The sequence below is a fragment of the Leptodactylus fuscus genome, chromosome 2 (assembly GCF_031893055.1).
Source record: "Leptodactylus fuscus isolate aLepFus1 chromosome 2, aLepFus1.hap2, whole genome shotgun sequence".
Classification (NCBI taxonomy): Eukaryota; Metazoa; Chordata; class Amphibia; order Anura; family Leptodactylidae; genus Leptodactylus; species Leptodactylus fuscus.
The window spans coordinates 266729606-266749489 of NC_134266.1; the positions used below are offsets into that span (position 1 = coordinate 266729606).

The window sequence follows — 19884 nt, forward strand, 5'->3', positions numbered from 1 at the left end:
AATCAGATGGGGAACCCGGGATCTCTACACCAGTGGTCTCCTATCTGTGGCTCTTTGGCTATTGCAACTCTACAACTCCCAGTGTGCTGTCCACGAATGCTGGGATTTGTAGTTTCCTACCAGCTGATGAGCTACCAATTGGAGACCACCAATCTACAGAGTACGATAATCATTTCCTCTAAACCTCTGGGGGATCATTGCATGCTCACTGACCAAAAATGAGCAGCAAATGTTGGATTGCTGCAAAACTGGGCATGCAGTCATGTTTCAGGCAGATAAGTAAATGATTATAGATGTCGTCTGATTAGATACTGGGTCTTGCCACAAGAGGGCATAAAAGTGCTGCCCTATAAAAAGGCTTAGAGACTACTTTTGGGTAGTGCACCTCTCGGACAGAGATCGTTGCCTGATAGCAATGCCTCTATAACAAACTCAAGTACCTTTTGTCCAGTTGACAGTCTTTGCCTCGGTCGCGCTCCGGATATGACCGTGTAGGAGTATACTTTCTTTCATGCGTGCTGACAAGGAGAATTTTGAGTGACTTATGATTTCTTTCCAGACCCTCCTGAATGACCCCTTATACATTGGACTGAAACATAAACGGGTCCGTGGGAAACAATACGATGAGCTGATCGATGAGTTCATGAAGGCCGTGACCAACAAGTAAGTGGAGAGTCCGCAGTAACTACGATCTGCATATAACAGTATATATTCAGTGGGTGCTTTGGGTTTCCATGCTAAATGTTCTCTACCCCAAACCGTGTAATCCAGAATGGTCCATAACTTATTCCCAGTGATGTCGAGATAAAGGAATTTAATAGGATTTCTGGATCTAAATAGAAGTTTTATACTCATTACTTGTCCTCAAGATAGTATGTGATCTGTCTGGGTCCGACACCCTGCACAAATCTGTTCTAGCAGCTCCCAGGACAAGCCGCATGCACAACACCAATCCCATACAAATAATAGGTGCAGCGCAGCAACCGTCTATACAATAGATTGCTCGAATTTTGGGTCGAAAGATTGGGACTCCTTGCATTCTAGATCACTGTAATACAAGGAGTCCTATTCTTCAGACCAGATTCAGTCCAAGAAACACAGGCAATACACAGTCCTGATTTTTTTGGACCGTATTTGCCCTTGTGCAGAAGACCTTCTAGTTCTGTTGCTCTTGTGTGGTGGGGGTCTACGGACCACCCAAGACTTGAAGGGCCTGGATCCAGCTACTATCTGTCCGTTGTCCAACGATTTAGGGCATTAGTGATCAAACTATGGGGACAAGGGTTAACTTTAAAGCTTCCGGGTATCAAAGTAAAATCTGTAACAGGTTCCGGCCTACCATCTGCCATCCTATTAATATTATAAAGGTGAATGTTTGTGAGTTTGTGGGTTTGGATGTTTGGATGTTCAGATGTTTGTTCCTCAATCACAGCCAAATGGCTGAATGGATTTGGGTGAAATTTCACACACACACACACATATTTCCCACGAAAGTTCAATAGGAGCAGAGGAGAGAGACAAAGGTGAGAGATACTACACGGGGGATGATGTAGGGGGTGGGGGCGGGGATGGGGGAACATGAGACTGGGGGGGTCAAGACACTGGGGGCACATGAAGTGAACTGGGGGCAGAGAAGGGGGACATGAAGCTGGGGGTAGAGATGGGGGGACAAGATACTGGGGGCAAAGATGGGGGGGACAAGACCCTGGGGGCAGAGATGTGGGGGACAAGATACTGGGGGCAGAGGTGGGGAGGGACAAGGTACTGGGGCCAGAGATGGGGGGGACAAGATACTGGGGGCAGAGATGGGGGAAAAGATACTGGGGGCAGAGATGGAGGACAAGATACTGGGGGCAGAGATGGGGGGAAAAGATACTGGGGCAGAGATGGGGGGGACAAGATACTGGGGGCAGAGATGGAGGACAAGATACTGGGGGCAGAGATGGGGGAAAAAGATACTGGGGCAGAGATGGGGGGGACAAGATACTGGGGGCAGAGATGGGGGGAAAAGATACTGGGGGCAGAGATGGGGGACAAGATACTGGGGGCAGAGATGGGGGACAAGATACTGGGGGCAGAGATGGGGGACAAGATACTGGGGCAGAGATGGGGGGAAAAGATACTGGGGGCAGAGATGGGGGACAAGATACTGGGGCAGAGATGGGGGGACAAGATACTGGGGGCAGAGATGGAGGGGAGATACTGGGGGCAGAGATGGGGGGGACAACATACTGGGGGCCGAGATGGGGGGGGACAAAATACAGTGGGCAGAGATCTGGGGGGACAAGATACTGGGGGCAGGCCCACTCTGGCCACAAGTAGAGGGGCATTGGGGCCCACGGGCCGCGCTGCAGGTGGTTTGCGCAGGCATCAAGGGGCCTCCGCCGAAGTCGTGGGTTATAGCTAGTTCATAATAATGAGGTCCTTATATGTTTCGGAAATATGTGACCCCCACTCTGAAACGATCCCCTGGTAACAATTTCTACCTCTATAGTAATTCCCCTACTGAGGGGGTTCTTCGTACTTCTTGAGGAGATGCCTCCCATATCCAAGAACACAGTCCTGCTGCATTATGGGAAAATAAGTGGCCATAGAGGTGTGCAGACTATTGGGGGAACTTTGGGACATGGGGTGTTTGCTGTTGTTGGCATGGACGTTGACAGCTGGTGAGGCCTGGACGAAAACCGAGAAGACGAAAACGCCGACCCAGATGGTTGAACGTCTTCATTGTCTTCAGTAGTTTGGCAACCCTCGTGTTTCTTAATCCGCATTTTCATGGCGGATCTGGATTTCAGCGTGACCTTCACACGGACGTCTGTTACACTAAATTCTGCTGTGTTTTCCTGTGTGGGCGCTGGTTTATATAAAGGTAATGAGCGTGAACAGGAACCTAATACCGAGCGGAGAATCATTAGGGAGAATCTCTCTTTTTGCAGCTTGGGATTTCCCACATCTTACATGTTATTTTTCCTGTTTCCAATTACGAGACCTGAATAGAAAACATGTGAGGCGCCGTACGGAGATCTGCTGCGTCACCACAATGTAAGCGCTGACAGACGCTCCAGAGACTTCAACGTCCATCTGTTATCTCCCACATTTCCCTGGCCAAGGAATTTCCCTGCCCGTCTGTACCATGAGCCCAAGTATCGTCAGCGGGGCAGTATATAACATCCAGCTTATATAGTATATGTCCATGGAGGTTGATTCAAGCTGTAGCTAAGCCGTCGTGTTGCCATGTTAACCCTTAAACTTTTTTTTATGGTACTTGACAACCATCTATGTTTTTAATATGAGCCTTGAATGTTAAGTATTGTAATGTTACATCTGTATTCTATAGTGGCTATGAGGGCCATGGACTGAAAATGTACTGAAATAGGTATAAATACAAATTTACAGGGTACATTTACATGGAATCCATAAAAAAGTATTATACTCCAGAGCTGCACTCACTATTCTCTTGGTGCAGTCACTGTGTACATACATTACATTACTTATCCTGTATTATACTCCAGAGCTGCGCTCACTATTCTGCTGGTACAGTGACTGTGTACATACATTACATTACTTATCCTGTATTATACTCCAGAGCTGCACTCACTATTCTCTTGGTACAGTCACTGTGTACATACATTACATTACTTATCCTGTATTATACTCCAGAGCTGCACTCACTATTCTCTTGGTACAGTCACTGTGTACATACATTACATTACTTATCCTGTATTATACTCCAGAGCTGCGCTCACTATTCTGCTGGTACAGTGACTGTGTACATACATTACATTACTTATCCTGTATTATACTCCAGAGCTGCGCTCACTATTCTGCTGGTACAGTCACTGTGTACATACATTACATTACTTATCCTGTATTATACTCCAGAGCTGCGCTCACTATTCTCTTGGTACAGTCACTGTGTACATACATTACATTACTTATCCTGTATTATACTCCAGAGCTGCGCTCACTATTCTGCTGGTACGGTCAGTGTACATACATTACTTATCCTGTATTATACCCCAGAGCTGCGCTCACTATTCTGCTGGTACAGTCACTGTGTACATACATTACTTATCCTGTATTATACCCCAGAGCTGCGCTCACTATTCTGCTGGTACAGTCACTGTGTACATACATTACATTACTTCTCTTGTATTATACTCCAGAGCTGCGCTCACTATTCTGCTGGTACAGTCACTGTGTACATACATTACATTACTTATCCTGTACTGATCCTGAGTTAATCCAGAGCTGCGCTCCCTTTTGATCTCCTTTTGATCCGCTTGATAAGATAATAAACTCATTGTATCGGTGCAATAACAAAGCTTCTAGCAATACAAACATTCTGAAACTGAGGTTAAAAAAAAAAGCCAAAAGTATATAAATCTGTATCTCCTGGCTGTGATCAGTGACTGCTGCTAGTGCTGATGTTACTTTCTGCCGTATCATTACAGTCTAATGGATTGTGCATGTGGTGATGATGGATGGCCGTTGCTGGCCCCTCGTGGCTCGTTGCATTTGTGTTTCATTACTATAAGTGGATATAACATGATTATTTTTTTGTTGTTTATTGATTTGCATTGCTTTCATACATCATAGTCATGATGGTAACGCTCAGGCCGCGGGGCCGCCTGTAAGCTTCTATAACCCCCGAGGACTCGGAGATAAACACTTGCTGTTTTTCTTTTTATGATTTATTGGCCCGGGGCTCATCCTATTGGCTGGAGGATTGGGCCGGCGCTGACTGATGTCTTTCCATCCATTGTGCCGGACACATGGCCGGGCCGCGGTGCCAGCAGCCGCACATGGAGAGCGGTAAAGTTAACAAAAATATTGGCATCCCTCTCCGACCTCTCTGCAGGATAATCCATATTCTGTAATGTTGTTACAAGAAAACCGCCTGATCTGTAACTTTATTACACAGGAAAATTTTTGATTTTCTGACTTTCTATTTATTTTTACTTTAGAATATTGAATTGCTCTTTAACAGATAGAAATATGTGGGTGGAAATTTTCCCAACGTTCAGAGCAGATTTTCTGCAGACGTATTTTTAGATATTTCTGTTTCTTTCCTTAAACACGTAGGAATAGGCTATTCGTCTCCTACCATTAGATGTCTTCTGGGCGCCGCCGTTCGGTATATAATCCGGTTTTTGTCGGTATGCAAATGCGTTCTCTTGCAGCACTGGGGGTGGGACTAGCACTCAAACAGCACTGGGGGCGTCCCCAATGCTGTGAGAGAACTCTCCAGCTCCGCCTCCATCTTCTTCAGGAATGGGCTCTTCACGCGTCTTCTTTTGGCGGTGGCTTCAAACTTCTAGGCATAGGGCAAAGCCGACTGTGCATGCCCGCTGGCCACAAGAAAATGGCCGCTTACAATACTGTGCAAGCGGCCATTTTCTTGTGGCCAGCTGGCATGCGCAGTCGGCTTTGCCCTAGGCCCGAGGCCTAGAAGTTTGAAGCCACCGGCGGAAGAAGACACAGGGAGAGGGCGTTCCTGAAGAAGATGGAGGCGGCGCTGGAGAGTTCTCTTGCAGCATTGGGGACGCCTCCAGTATTGTTTGAGTGCTGAGGCCCACCCCCAGTGCTGCAAGAGAACTCATTTGCATACTGAAAACCGGATTATATACCGATCAGCGGCGCAGAGAAGACATCTAAAGGTAGGAGAAGAATAGCCTTTCTTAAGGCTTTCCTACGTGTTAGGGTAAAAAAAATGACTTTTAATGATAGGATCCCTTTAATGCGATCCAAGTGTTGTCACCCAGCTTTCCCAGTATCCTGATCAATCAGCAGCCATTCCTAACGTACACCTTTGCTAATTGGCATTCTCTATCTATAAACTAGATGGTTACCATAAAAATAAGCAAAGGAGACTTGACCATAATGAAACCCATGCATTCAGGCCCCTGGAAATCTCGTGGGCCCCATAGTTTTGGATTGCGTTATGGTTTCTATTTTTGTAAATTGGCCACTACCTATTGGATTATTCCAAGATGTATGTAACAAATTTTTACTCTCCCCACTCCTGTCTAGGAGTGCCCGGAGGACACGGTGAAGCCCGATAACCGAAAAGTACCAGGCTTTTTTCCCTATTGTTTTCAATGTGATACGCGCGTATGTCGGCACCCATTCAAATCAATGGGAGGTGCTTTTACGCGCTCATTCTGAACGAATTTTACATTCCGAATGAGCGGAGCATAACATCGTGTGAAGGCTCCCTAAGATCACACCTGTAAGTACCAGTGATAGGCCCTGCGGCACATCGAATTAACAGAATGTGACTATGTGGTATGTACAAGTGGGGCCCCACTTTTAATTTTGCCCAGGGCCCCATTTTGTCTAAAACCGCCCCTGCTGCCCCACAATGACAAATCCGCCCCTGAGAATAGAGGAACTCACTGAGTGTATATCAGGAATCTTACCTTGTTAGGGTGCATTCAGACTACGTAACGCCGGGCGTGTATGAGAGCCGTACACGCCGGCATTACGGCAGACTGCCGAACACTTCCCATTCACTTCAATGGGAGCGCTCGTAACAGCGGCGTTTACGAGCGCTCCCATTGAAGTGAATGGGAAGTGTTCGGCAGTCTGCCGTAATGCCGGCGTGTACGGCTCTCATACACGCCCGGAGTTACGTAGTCTGAATGCACCCTTACAATGTGACAACATCCCATTGGAAACTGAATGCATTCAAAGTCTAAATAATACTGCCATACAGTACTTAAATAAAAGTGTCATTCAGTGCCTGCCAAATAAAACTTGTACACAGCAGTATAATAATACTGTACACGGATACACTGCTTAAATAATACCGTCATATGGTGCTTGAGTACTAATTCCATATAATGCTCACATCTTGGCAATGACTTTTAAAGTCTACAGAGCATAATGCCGCCATAGAGACAGCAGACAAACAAAATGTGCTGGATGTAGCCCAGTAAGTCTGACATAGTGTCTGAATAACATACATCCTTCACATAATAGTGGTAAATAATATCACAGTATGCAAATAATAACTCCATAAAATAAATACATAACTGTACACGACATTGTCCTTATAACAGCGAGACTCTTGTCATTCTCCGCTTGCATATTATTTAATGGTCACGTCCTTTGTAGTTTTATAGTCTATAGATTTTAATGGCCCAGAAAATGTCAATGTAATTATCAAATGACCTTTCAAGTTGTGGGAAAAGCTTCATGGTATGAACAAAGTCTGATAGAGAAAGTGTAAGTGACACATTTATAGAAGACCCCGCTATGGAGACAGTATTATAGTAGTTATATTCTTGTACATAGGAGGTAGTATTATAGTAGTTATATTCTTGTACATAGGAGGTAGTATTATAGTAGTTATATTCTTGTACATAGGAGTAGTATTATAGTAGTTATATTCTTGTACATAGGAGTAGTATTATAGTAGTTATATTCTTGTACATAGGAGTAGTATTATAGTAGTTATATTCTTGTACATAGGAGTGGTATTATAGTAGTTATATTCTTGTACATAGGAGTAGTATTATAGTAGTTATATTCTTGTACATAGGAGGTAGTATTATAGTAGTTATATTCTTGTACATAGGAGTAGTATTATAGTACTTATATTCTTGTACATAGGAGCAGTATTATAGTAGTTATATTCTTGTACATAGGAGTAGTATTATAGTAGTTATATTCTTGTACATAGGAGCAGTATTATAGTAGTTATATTCTTGTACATAGGGGCAGTATTATAGTAGTTATATTCTTGTACATAGGAGGTAGTATTATAGTAGTTATATTCTTGTACATAGGAGCAGTATTATAGTAGTTATATTCTTGTACATAGGAGGTAGTATTATAGTAGTTATATTCTTGTACATAGGAGTAGTATTATAGTAGTTATATTCTTGTACATAGGAGGTAGTATTATAGTAGTTATATTCTTGTACATAGGAGCAGTATTATAGTAGCTATCTTCTATAGTATACTGTATATAGTATTATTAATAAGATGAATAAAGGAGTCCCCCTCAGCCATTTTTTCTATGTGTAAATTTTGTTTTTTTTTGTAAGCTAGGAATGATTAAGTCACCATTTACATTCCCATTAGCAGAGTCTGGATTTGCTCCTCTCCTAGTACATATGACATATAGGAGTCTATGATGAGAGTGAGCGCTGCCCGCCTCTCTCCCTGACACACGCTTCGCCGCTGCGTCTCTCTCTCGCTGACACATGCAGCTGAAGCGAGGAGCTGACCTGTGTCAGCTCCTCGCTTCACCGCTGCTGCCGGCTCCTGGCTTGTACATTGCGTCTACAAGCCAGGAGCCGGCGGCAGCGGCGGTGCGAGGAGCTGACACAGGTCAGCTCCTCGCTTCAGCTGCATGTGTCAGCGAGAGAGAGACGCAGCGGCGAAGCGAGCACGCGAGCAGCCTCAGCCGCGTGTGTCAGGGAGAGAGGCGGGCAGCGGCGAAGCGAGGAGCTGACCTGTGTCAGCTCCTTGCTTCAGCCGCATATGTGTTCAACTCAGAGTTGAAATCGGGACATACCTCCCTCCAACCGGGACCGCGGGACATGTCACCCAAATCGTGACTGTCCCGCGGAAATCGGGACGGTTGGGAGGTATGCCATCATTGATCTTCTAAACATGGTATCTGGAGAACTCGGTGCTACATCATAATCTGCAGCCTCTATATTATTTGCAGGTGTATACATGCACCTCTGAGATTTACAAGACCATCCCATATCTGATTATTCCCGAGGGATATATGTCATGATGTCATAGCACATTGGTACATTCCGGCAGTACTGGGAAGATGTATAGTAACAATATGAACATATTTGCTTCAGCCCGCCCTAATGATAGTGAAAGTTTTTATATACTTTACTATTCCTACTAGATAAAAGTGGCAACAAAGAGGTTGTCCAGTTAACAAAACCAATTTACAAAACAATATTCGGAAATTCTGAGTTAAAACAGGGTGCCTCTTAATTCAGGACTCTGAAAGCTAAAGTTATGGAGGATCTTTCACCACTTCCACCAACCTCAGTCCTTTCATAGATGTTGATCCACTGATTCCAGCGCAGTTGGAATTTTTTCTCTAGCCCCCACCGTTCCCGAGCAATCAGTGTATTTAGTTTGTTTATGTACACAATATGCAACTCTACCTAGGTGGGCAGTCCTAGACTACCGATTGCAGTCCAGGACCGCCCACCCAACAATAGAGAGTTTAATTAGTAGATTGGGCACTGAAACTAAAAGCATCAATTGCTCAGGAACCGTGTGGGCTAGAGAAAAAATTCCAAATGCAGCAGAATCCATGGAGAGACCACTTTTGAAGGATGCAGTAAGGTCAAGGTGATGAAAGGTCTCCTTTAAATCCCAGACTAGAAGGTATTGTCTTGTCCATCATAGTTTGCATAGCACTACCTTCTGTACCGATTGTAATTTTGGCAGTGGCTCCATCTGAGCCTGTAGCTGCTTAGATTCCTTGCTTAGGACTCTACAAAGGTTTAGGCTATGGGAATTAGAATAGCAGCCATATTGGTGTCTTCACAAATAGATATGGCTAAGAATCCTTTCCAGTATCATAAATGTAATATACAGTCCTATGAAAAAGTTTGGGCACCCCTATTAATCTTAATCATTTTTAGTTCTAAATATTTTGGTGTTTATAACAGCCATTTCAGTTTGATATATCTAATAACTGATGGACACAGTAATATTTCAGGATTGAAATGAGGTTTATTGTACTAACAGAAAATGTGCAATATGCATTAAACCAAAATTTGACCGGTGCAAAAGTATGGGCACCTCAACAGAAAAGTGACATTAATATTTAGTAGATCCTCCTTTTGCAAAGATAACAGCCTCTAGTCGCTTCCTGTAGCTTTTAATCAGTTCCTGGATCCTGGATAAAGGTATTTTGGACAAACAATTCAAGTTCAGTTAAGTTAGATGGTCGCCGAGCATGGACAGCCCGCTTCAAATCATCCCACAGATGTTCAATGATATTCAGGTCTGGGGACTGGGATGGCCATTCCAGAACATTGTAATTGTTCCTCTGCATGAATGCCTGAGGATTTGGAGCGGTGTTTTGGATCATTGTCTTGCTGAAATATCCATCCCCGGCGTAACTTCAACTTCGTCACTGATTCTTGAACATTATTCTCAAGAATCTGCTGATACTGAGTGGAATCCATGCGACTCTCAACTTTAACAAGATTCCCGATGCCGGCATTGGCCACACAGCCCCAAAGCATGATGGAACCTCCACCAAATTTTACAGTGGGTAGCATGTGTTTTTCTTGGAATGCTGTTTCTTTTTGGACGCCATGCATAACGCCTTTTTTTTATAACCAAACAACTCAATTTTTGTTTCCAAAATGAAGCTGCCTTGTCCAAATGTGCTTTTTCATACCTCAGGCAACTCTATTGGTGGCGTACGTGCAGAAACGGCTTCTTTCTCATCACTCTCCCATACAGCTTCTATTTGTGCAAAGTGCGCTGTATTGTTGACCGATGCACAGTGACACCATCTGCAGCAAGATGATGCTGCAGCTCTTTGGAGGTGGTCTGTGGATTGTCCTTGACTGTTCTCACCATTCTTCTTCTCTGCCTTTCTGATATTTTTCTTGGCCTGCCACTTCTGGGCTTAACAAGAACTGTCCCTGTGGTCTTCCATTTCCTTACTATGTTCCTCACAGTGGAAACTGACAGGTTCAATCTCTGAGACAACTTTTTGTATCCTTCCCCTGAACAACTATGTTGAACAATCTTTGTTTTCAGATCATTTGAGAGTTGTTTTGAGTAGCCCATGATGCCACTCTTCAGAGGAGATTCAAATAGGAGATCAACTTGCAATTGGCCACCTTAAATACCTTTTCTTATGATTGGATACATCTGGCTATGAAGTTCAAAGCTCACTGAGGTTACAAAACCAATTTTGTGCTTCAGTAAGTCAGTAAAAAGTAGTTAGGGGAATTCAAATCAATAAAATGATAAGGGTGCCCATACTTTTGCATCGGTCAAATTTTGGTTTAATGCATATTGCACATTTTCTGTTAGTACAATAAACCTCATTTCAATCCTGAAATATTACTGTGTCCATCAGTTATTAGATATATCAAACTGAAATGGCTGTTGCAAACACCAAAATATTTAGAACAAAAAATGATTAAGATTAATAGGGGTGCCCAAACTTTTTCATAGGACTGTACGTGTAACCCAAGACATCCACACAATGCAGGAACACCTATTGTTCTGGGACAAAACATCTGAGGAGATACGTACAATACACCGGGTGTTGAGGCTGACCTCATCTTCACTTGGGAATAAAAGCTGTCGCCATGTTTGTCGGAATGACATAACACCTCCTATCTCCATACAAAAGGCCCCATTAATACCAGATGAATGATTCCGTACAGATCTAGGACACCTGTCTACAAGAGCGGAGGTGCTGTCAATGGAACGTTTCATAGGGAGGGTCACTATCTCAAAGAAGCCCTGAAGGTCCCGTATCGGTTTTCAGCTAATAATCCTGTGAGTGTCTCCCATGTGTCTACATCACGTTACAGTAGACATAAAAGAGGCGGATAAATGACAGCACTGTCTATGGCATCGCCCGCGGCCAACAGGAGAATCCCTGGATCAGTCCTTTCAGCTCAGTTGACATGAGGAGATCCGTCAGATTCTTCACTTGTGCTCCGAGTCATTGTGTCTCGGCTATTTTTGTATTTCTTTTCTTTTTGGAAGTCATTATTGGATTATCTGCTGCCAATAAAACCTTCCACCCCTTTAGGTCTAGACACCGAGTGATGAGCTCAGCTTAGATCTTTACTCCATTATCAGCTCTATACTTGCTAATGGGGTCAAATTAGCCCACCAGCGTTCCGGAGGATCCTCCGGTGGGCCCAGGCTCTAATTCAATGAAGGACCTTACAGCAGAGGACAACCCAATTTGGGGGCGTTTAGAGTCACTTCCTAGGGATTATTGAAGAGTGGGCCCCCTAAATATTTGGTGGGCCAAAGGAATTCCAGGTCTTCAATTCTCGCTAAGATGAATGTTCAGGTCCATAAACCCCAACTTTTGGAGATGAGTTAGAAGCACAGGTATAGGTAACTTGTGGTGTGCCTCTGTATATGTCCCAAATGCCATAGTAGCCCCATCATATGGTTATACTCCACAAATTATATGAAGAAGAGCTGAACTTTCATGGTGCCTCCACAACAGTGACCTACCTAAGCCCTCTCACCCATCTGACCCCATGACAATGACCAACATGGAGCTCCTATAAGAGTGACATTCACAGTACCCAAATATAAGTCAGTATCGACCATATTTCCTGGACCAAACCATCTTTTGGCTGGGGTTTGCATGAATTTCCTGGGATTGTTTTGGAAAATTTGGCCACGTTCGTGTCAACTATGAGTAGGACAGTTCAGGAGACCATCTGACTACCTCAAAGTCTTGGTAAAAAAATATAGAAACCGCCTCAAAAAAGATCCACACTACCCAGTTTCTGACTGGCCAAGACTTTGACCAAGACAACTTCAGAAACATAAGTGAACGTTTTTGGCCTAACATTCTCCTTGGCAAAGTGGTTGGCATTGAAGGCGTCTTGGTTGACCTCTTGAGGAAAAATAACTTTTATGTGTATGGTCTTACCAATAGGTGGAGCCATTCTTACCCCTAATTGACAAGGGGGGTAAGAGAAGACAACCAATACTCCACGTTAGACTGAAATAATTTAGAAGAATTGTATGTTAAAAAAAAAAATTCTGCAAATTGTGAAAACGGCCAAGGTGCGATTTGTATTGTTTCATGTCTAAAGATGGCCATACACCGGTCCTGCTGTCTCCAGGGACCGGAATGACGACTGACCAGACCTAAGGAATGGGGAGGAGTCTGTGCCTTTGTTCACAAAAAGGAAACCATTTTTCTAATCAAAATTTTTGCACTTTTTCTTCTGATTGTCACAAGCTATGGGCTGAATATTTAAAAAACGAAATTTGACACCAAAATTTAAACCAGGAACAGCGCCCCTCTTGTTACTAGACTGTGTTTGGTATTGCAGGTCGGCCTCTTTGTATTACACACGCATAGGATGTAATGTTCATAGTTAACATCGGATGTTTTTATGTTTTGTTTTTTTACAGATATGGAATGAATTGTTTGATCCAGTTTGAAGATTTTGCTAATTCTAATGCTTTCCGGCTGCTCAACAAATACCGCAGTAAATATTGTACCTTCAATGATGATATTCAAGGTAAGAAGACCGTACCTTAGGTATAGTTATTATTAAGAAAAAGTTGCTGAAAAAAGATGTTGAAAAGGGGCGGGGTTGTGACAACCTCATTTATTCGTCATTTCAAAAGTTATTGTAACCTTGGGCTAAAGGCACCATGACAGTAGGGCTTATGGGGATGACCCTGTTATGGTGACACTTTCATGAGGGTAGTAGGGCTGACACTGGTATGACGGAACTGTAGCTGACATTGTTATGACTGTTATAGGGTTGACACTGTTATGACCATAATAGGGCTGACACTGTTATGACCGTAATAGGGCTGACAATGTCATTACGGTATTGTAGCTGACACTCTTATGATAGTAATAGGTTGACTCTTTATGACGGTACTCTACTTGGCACTGTTATGACGGTAATAGGGTTGACATTCTTATGACATTAATAGGGCTGACACTCTTATGACGGTAATAAGTTGACTCTTTATGACGGTACTCTACTTGGCACTGTTAGGACGGTAATAGGGCTGACACTCTCATGACGGTTGAGGGGATATCGTCACTCCATAGGGAGAGACCTCCATTTATTTAGGTGTGTGGAGTCTTATTAAGCCATGAGCGCTCCACTGCAAAGGAACATGGGAAGAATATACAAATCTGACTTCCATGATGTAATTAGGATGCCAGTGCCTCAAGTGTGCAAACCAATAGAGGGCGCTCACTGAGAATGTGCAAGTCTATCTTCCATGATGTAATTAGGAAGACAGAGTCTCAGTCAAGCAAACCAATAGAGGGCGCTCCCTTTAACATCATGCCGACCTTCTCAGAGGCCTTTGTTTGCAATGATGTTGGGATTTTACCAAGTACAGTCTCTCAGCCAAGGACAGCTGTTTCGATGTTCTTGCATCTCATCAGCTTGGCGCAGAGAGGACTGCCCTCTGGGAGAGCCCTCTATTGGTTTGCTTGACTGAGACTCTGTCTTCCTAATTACATCATGGAAGACAGACTGGCACATCCTCAGTGAGCGCCCTTTATTGGTGTGCATACTTGAGGCACTGGCTTCTTAATTACATCGTAGAAGTCAGATTTGCATACTCTTATGACGTACTCTACCTGGCACTGTTATGACGGTAATAGGCTGACACTTATGACGGTAATAGGGCTGACACTCTTATGACGGTAATAGGGCTGACACTCTTATGACGCTACTCTACCTAGCACTGTTATGACGGTAATAGGCTGACACTTATGACGGTAATAGGGCTGACACTCTTATGACGGTAATAGGGCTGACACTCTTATGACGCTACTCTACCTAGCACTGTTATGACGGTAATAGGCCTGACACTGTTATGACGGTAATAGGGCTGACACTGTTATGACGGTAATAGGGCTGACACTCTTATGACGCTACTCTACCTAGCACTGTTATGACGGTAATAGGCCTGACACTGTTATGACGGTAATAGGGCTGACACTGTTATGACGGTAATAGGGCTGACACTCTTATGACGCTACTCTACCTAGCACTGTTATGACGGTAATAGGGCTGACACTGTTATGACGGTAATAGGGCTGACACTCTTATGACGGTAATAGGGCTGACACTCTTATGACGCTACTCTACCTAGCACTGTTATGACGGTAATAGGGCTGACACTGTTATGACGGTAATAGGGCTGACACTCTTATGATGGTACTCTACCTGGCACTGTTGTGACGGTAATAGGCCTGACACTTATGATGGTAATAGGCTGACATTTATGACGGTAATAGGGCTGACACTGTTATGACGGTAATAGGCTGACACTTATGACAGTAATAGGGGTGACACTCTTATGATGGTACTCTACCTGGCACTGTTATGACAGTAATAGGGCTGACTCTGTCATGACGCTGCTGGGTCTGACACTGCGGTGACCTTACCGGGGCTGACATTATAAGGACGCTACTGGGATTAACACTGATAGTATGCTGTCACTATTGTGGCTGGCGCTGCTATTGGTGCACTGTGTAGGGCAGTATATTCCAGGCCACGGTTCTGGCACTATAATGGTGGAAATGAAAGTGCTCTAAATATAGCGATGAGGTGCGCCTTGTATTTGTATGACGCTGCCTCCAGCACCTAGAAGCCGTACACGGACTTAGTAGTAATTGGAGATGTTATGGTGGAAATCTGTCACTCTGCTCCTGACATGCCAGGTGGGAAAGACTTAGCTTTCCATCATGTAAAATGTTTCCCCCTTTCCACCCCCCTTCCCGGCTGGGAGGCTTGGTAGCACGGCCTAAGGTTTTGCAGTGGACGACTTGTGAGCAGTGTTCTTGTTTTTCTGATGGAGATTGAACTATCCAGTTGTGTGTGAAGTTGTTCAGATTCTCAGCTGTTATCTTTGCAAAACTCTTTGTCCACAATTGTAATTCCGATCTATGCCTTTGTTACTGGCACAATTACATGGGTCTTATTATGTAGCTGGCACAGTTGTATTGTTGTTAGCCACAAAGCAAACACAGTGGTGTCGGCTACATAGTAATGCTCATATAGAGGTGTCAGCCACATAGTACTGTCCGTATATAGGCGTCAGATACATAGTACTGCCCGTATAGAAGCATCAGCCACATAGTACTGCCTATATAGAGGCATCAGCCACATAGTACTGCCTGTATAGAGGTGTCAGCCACATAGTACTGCCCGTATAGAGGCATCAGCCACATAGTACTGCCCGTATAGAGATGTCAGCCACATTGTACTGCCCGTATAGAGGCGTCAGCCACATAGTACTGCCCGTATAGAGGCGTCAGCCACATAGTACTGCCTGTATAGAGGTGTCAGCCACATAGTACTGCCCGTATAGAGGCATCAGCCACATAGTACTGCCCGTATAGAGGCGTCAGCCACATAGTACTGCCCGTATAGAGGCATCAGCCACATAGTACTGCCCGTATAGAGGCGTCAGCCACATAGTACTGCCCGTATAGAGGCATCATGCCTATATAGAGGCATCAGCCACATAGTACTGCCCGTATAGAGGCATCAGCCACATAGTACTGCCTATATAGAGGCATCAGCTACATAGTACTGCCCGTATAGAGGCGTCAGCCACATAGTACTGCCCGTATAGAGGCGTCAGCCACATAGTACTGCCCGTATAGAGGCGTCAGCCACATAGTACTGCCCGTATAGAGGCATCAGCCACATAGTACTGCCCGTATAGAGGCGTCAGCCACATAGTACTGCAACTATAGAGGCATCAGCCACATAGTACTGCCTATATAGAGGCATCAGCCACATAGTACTGCCCGTATAGAGGCATCAGCCACATAGTACTGCCTATATAGAGGCATCAGCTACATAGTACTGCCCGTATAGAGGCGTCAGCCACATAGTACTGCCCGTATAGAGGCGTCAGCCACATAGTACTGCCCATATAGAGGCGTCAGCCACATAGTACTGCCCGTATAGAGGCATCAGCCACATAGTACTGCCCGTATAGAGGCGTCAGCCACATAGTACTGCCCATATAGAGGCGTCAGCCACATAGTACTGCTCATACAGTGGTGTCAGCCACATATTACTTCCTGTAGAGTGATGTAAGCCCATATTACTGCCCATACAGTGGCATTAGCCGTATAGTACTGCCCGTACAGTGGTGTCAGCTGCATTGTACTGCTCGTATAGAAGTGTCAGCCACATAGTACTGCCCGTATGGAGGTGTCAGCCACATAGTACTGCCTGTATAGAGGTGTCAGCCACATAGTACTGCCCGTATAGAGGCATCAGCCACATAGTACTGCCCGTATAGAGGCATCAGCCACATAGTACTGCCCGTATAGAGGCGTCAGCCACATAGTACTGCCCGTATAGAGGCATCAGCCACATAGTACTGCCCGTATAGAGGCGTCAGCCACATAGTACTGCCCGTATAGAGGCATCAGCCACATAGTACTGCCCGTATAGAGGCGTCAGCCACATAGTACTGCCCGTATAGAGGCATCAGCCACATAGTACTGCCCGTATAGAGGCATCAGCCACATAGTACTGCCCGTATAGAGGCGTCAGCCACATAGTACTGCCCGTATAGAGGCGTCAGCCACATAGTACTGCTCATACAGTGGTGTCAGCCACATATTACTTCCTGTAGAGTGATGTAAGCCCATATTACTGCCCATACAGTGGCATTAGCCGTATAGTACTGCCCGTACAGTGGTGTCAGCTGCATTGTACTGCTCGTATAGAAGTGTCAGCCACATAGTACTGCCCGTATGGAGGTGTCAGCCACATAGTACTGCCCGTATGGAGGTGTCAGCCACATAGTACTGCCCGTATAGAGGTGTCAGCCACATAGTACTGCCCGTATAGAGGTGTCAGCCACATAGTACTGCCTGTACAGTGGTGTCAGCCCATAGTACTACCCATACAATGGCATCAGCCATATTGTACTGCCTGTACAGTGGTGTCAGCTGCATTGTACTGCCCATACAGTGGCATCATCCACCTAGTATTGCCCACACAGTGACGTCAGCCACATGAACCCTTTGGGGTGAATAAGACCATACACACTTTTGTGGGTCAGTGCACAAGAACTTCAGCCTGTCCTATTCTGATCTTCTGATGTTTTGATGTGAATAAGGCCTAAGTGAAAGCCAACTTGTAGAGGAAAGAGGAACCTGATGGCCAGACAACCCCTTGACTCTCAGGACATTGCACCCTTGGAAGTCATTGTGACAAAACTGACATAAATATGGATGTGTGCCTGGTGTCTCTAGAGAGTACTGGGAACTGTGTTCTGCCAGATTTGGGTTGAGAGGTCTGGTCAAGAGTTAAATGTGGTCACCGCCATTGACAGTCCTAACAGCAAACATCTGTCAACTCTGAACCAACAATCTCAAATAAAAATCTGCTCGGAGGAACATTAGAGGAACATGTGTACCCGGATTATATATGGGCAAAATATGCAAATGATTAAGAATGAATTGAAGTGAGGAAACGGAGATTAGCACGATATTAATTACCAGTTTCTAGCGCCAAAAAAACCCCTCATCGCTCCTCCATTATCTATGCCTGTTACCGAGTTTCATTTCCTGCCACATCTGTTCATACAGTACGATCCGGGAGGAAGCCGAAATCTGCGGAGATAATATGCTCTTTATGAACAACAATGCCAATAGGAGACCCGTAAAGCTGAGGATGTCAAAGGATGTGAGCTGGAAGTCTAGAAATCACACAGATGACGGTTGCAGATGTTCCGTCTACACATCATCCAGAGGATCTCATGTCAAAATAATCCACTGTACAACACAAGCCAAGGAAATTTTGCTGAATAGATGACGTTCCCTTCTGGTTTTCTCTTCTAAATCGGCATTAAAATGCAGGTCAGATTTTGGATCTCCGAGCCCTAATTCCCATAATGTGAATATTTTCGAGATGAAAACTTCAGCTGTTACTCATTAATGCTCTTCGCAAACCTATCGAGAGGGTGATATTCGCGGAGGCGGATAAATAGCTCTCGTGTTTGTTTTGTTCCACATGCTTCGCGATGGTATTTCAGTCTTCGTTTAACCCGCTCACCTGTTCTCACAGTTTGCTCTCCTACGTATTATGTGATATTTACTTCACCTGCGTTACTTTACTCAAGTCCACCGTGCGAGGATCCGGCTGGTGCCTACGCCATACTGAACAACAAGGCTATGGTGTCCTGGAGATGGGGCTCCATCTAAGCGAAGAGCTGCGAGCCGGTAGAAGCCCTATTTGTTCCGACCATATTCTTCATGGACAATCCTTCATAAAAATGGTGGCCAAGTGTTCTCAGAAGATACCAATCTTCCTTGTGGCAAATCCAATGAAGAACGACATATCAAATACTGGTCCATATATTGGCGTCTCTGATTTGCTGTATGACCCAGATCAAGTTTTTTTAAGGGTCGGATCTTGACTTTTATACACAGTCCGGTCCTATTAATGTGACCACCGTCTACTTTTGACGTCAACGTTAAATAACCAATGGCAGAAGGCGCGTCATCAGCCATCTGGGTGCACTCATCATTGTGGAAGGCACGATGGATCAACACAAGTTGCGGACCATGTTCACCCCTACATGTGAATTGTTTTTCCTCAGGAGATTGGCATCTACCAGCAGGACAGTGCAACGTGTCATAAAGCTCGCAGTGTACGTGTGTGGTTCGAGGAGCACCTGGATGAGTTTACCGTACTCCCTTACCCAGCAAATTCACCGGACTTGAATCCAATCGAGAATCTGTGGGACCACGTCGATCGGGTTGTTCGCGCCATGGATGGTCAACCACGTAACCTAGTGCATCTGGCCACGGCACTAGAGTCGGCATGGCTCAACATCCCAGTGACATCATCACAACATCCCCTCTCTTCCTGCACGTCTCGCAGCGGTCCGCTCTGCCAAAGGGGGTTATTCTGGATTTTGACAGGTGGTCACATTAATGTTACTGGTCTGTATAGATAGCACTAGAAGACAATTTATTTTTTTCTTCTCGAGGCTATTCGCCATATTCTTCATCAACTGGTATTTTTCCCATCTCTCGCTTTCATCTTATTTCTCCTTTTGATCCATCTTTTTCTTACAACTTCCCGTCCTCCTTGGTCCGAAATAAGCATGCACACTGGGTACAATAATTTCATTGGTAGGAAG

General features: G+C 44.7%; 1 protein-coding gene across 2 annotated transcripts in view; it reads left to right on the forward strand.

The window, feature by feature from the left end:
• Positions 1-19884, forward strand: part of ME3 (malic enzyme 3) — a 127855-nt gene that overhangs the window by 75075 nt on the left and 32896 nt on the right. For both annotated transcript variants that reach the window (XM_075266215.1, XM_075266214.1), the window contains exons 7-8: positions 560-663; positions 13138-13247. In XM_075266215.1, coding sequence (XP_075122316.1) covers positions 560-663; positions 13138-13247 — 214 coding nt within the window. The remainder of the gene's footprint in view (positions 1-559; positions 664-13137; positions 13248-19884) is intronic.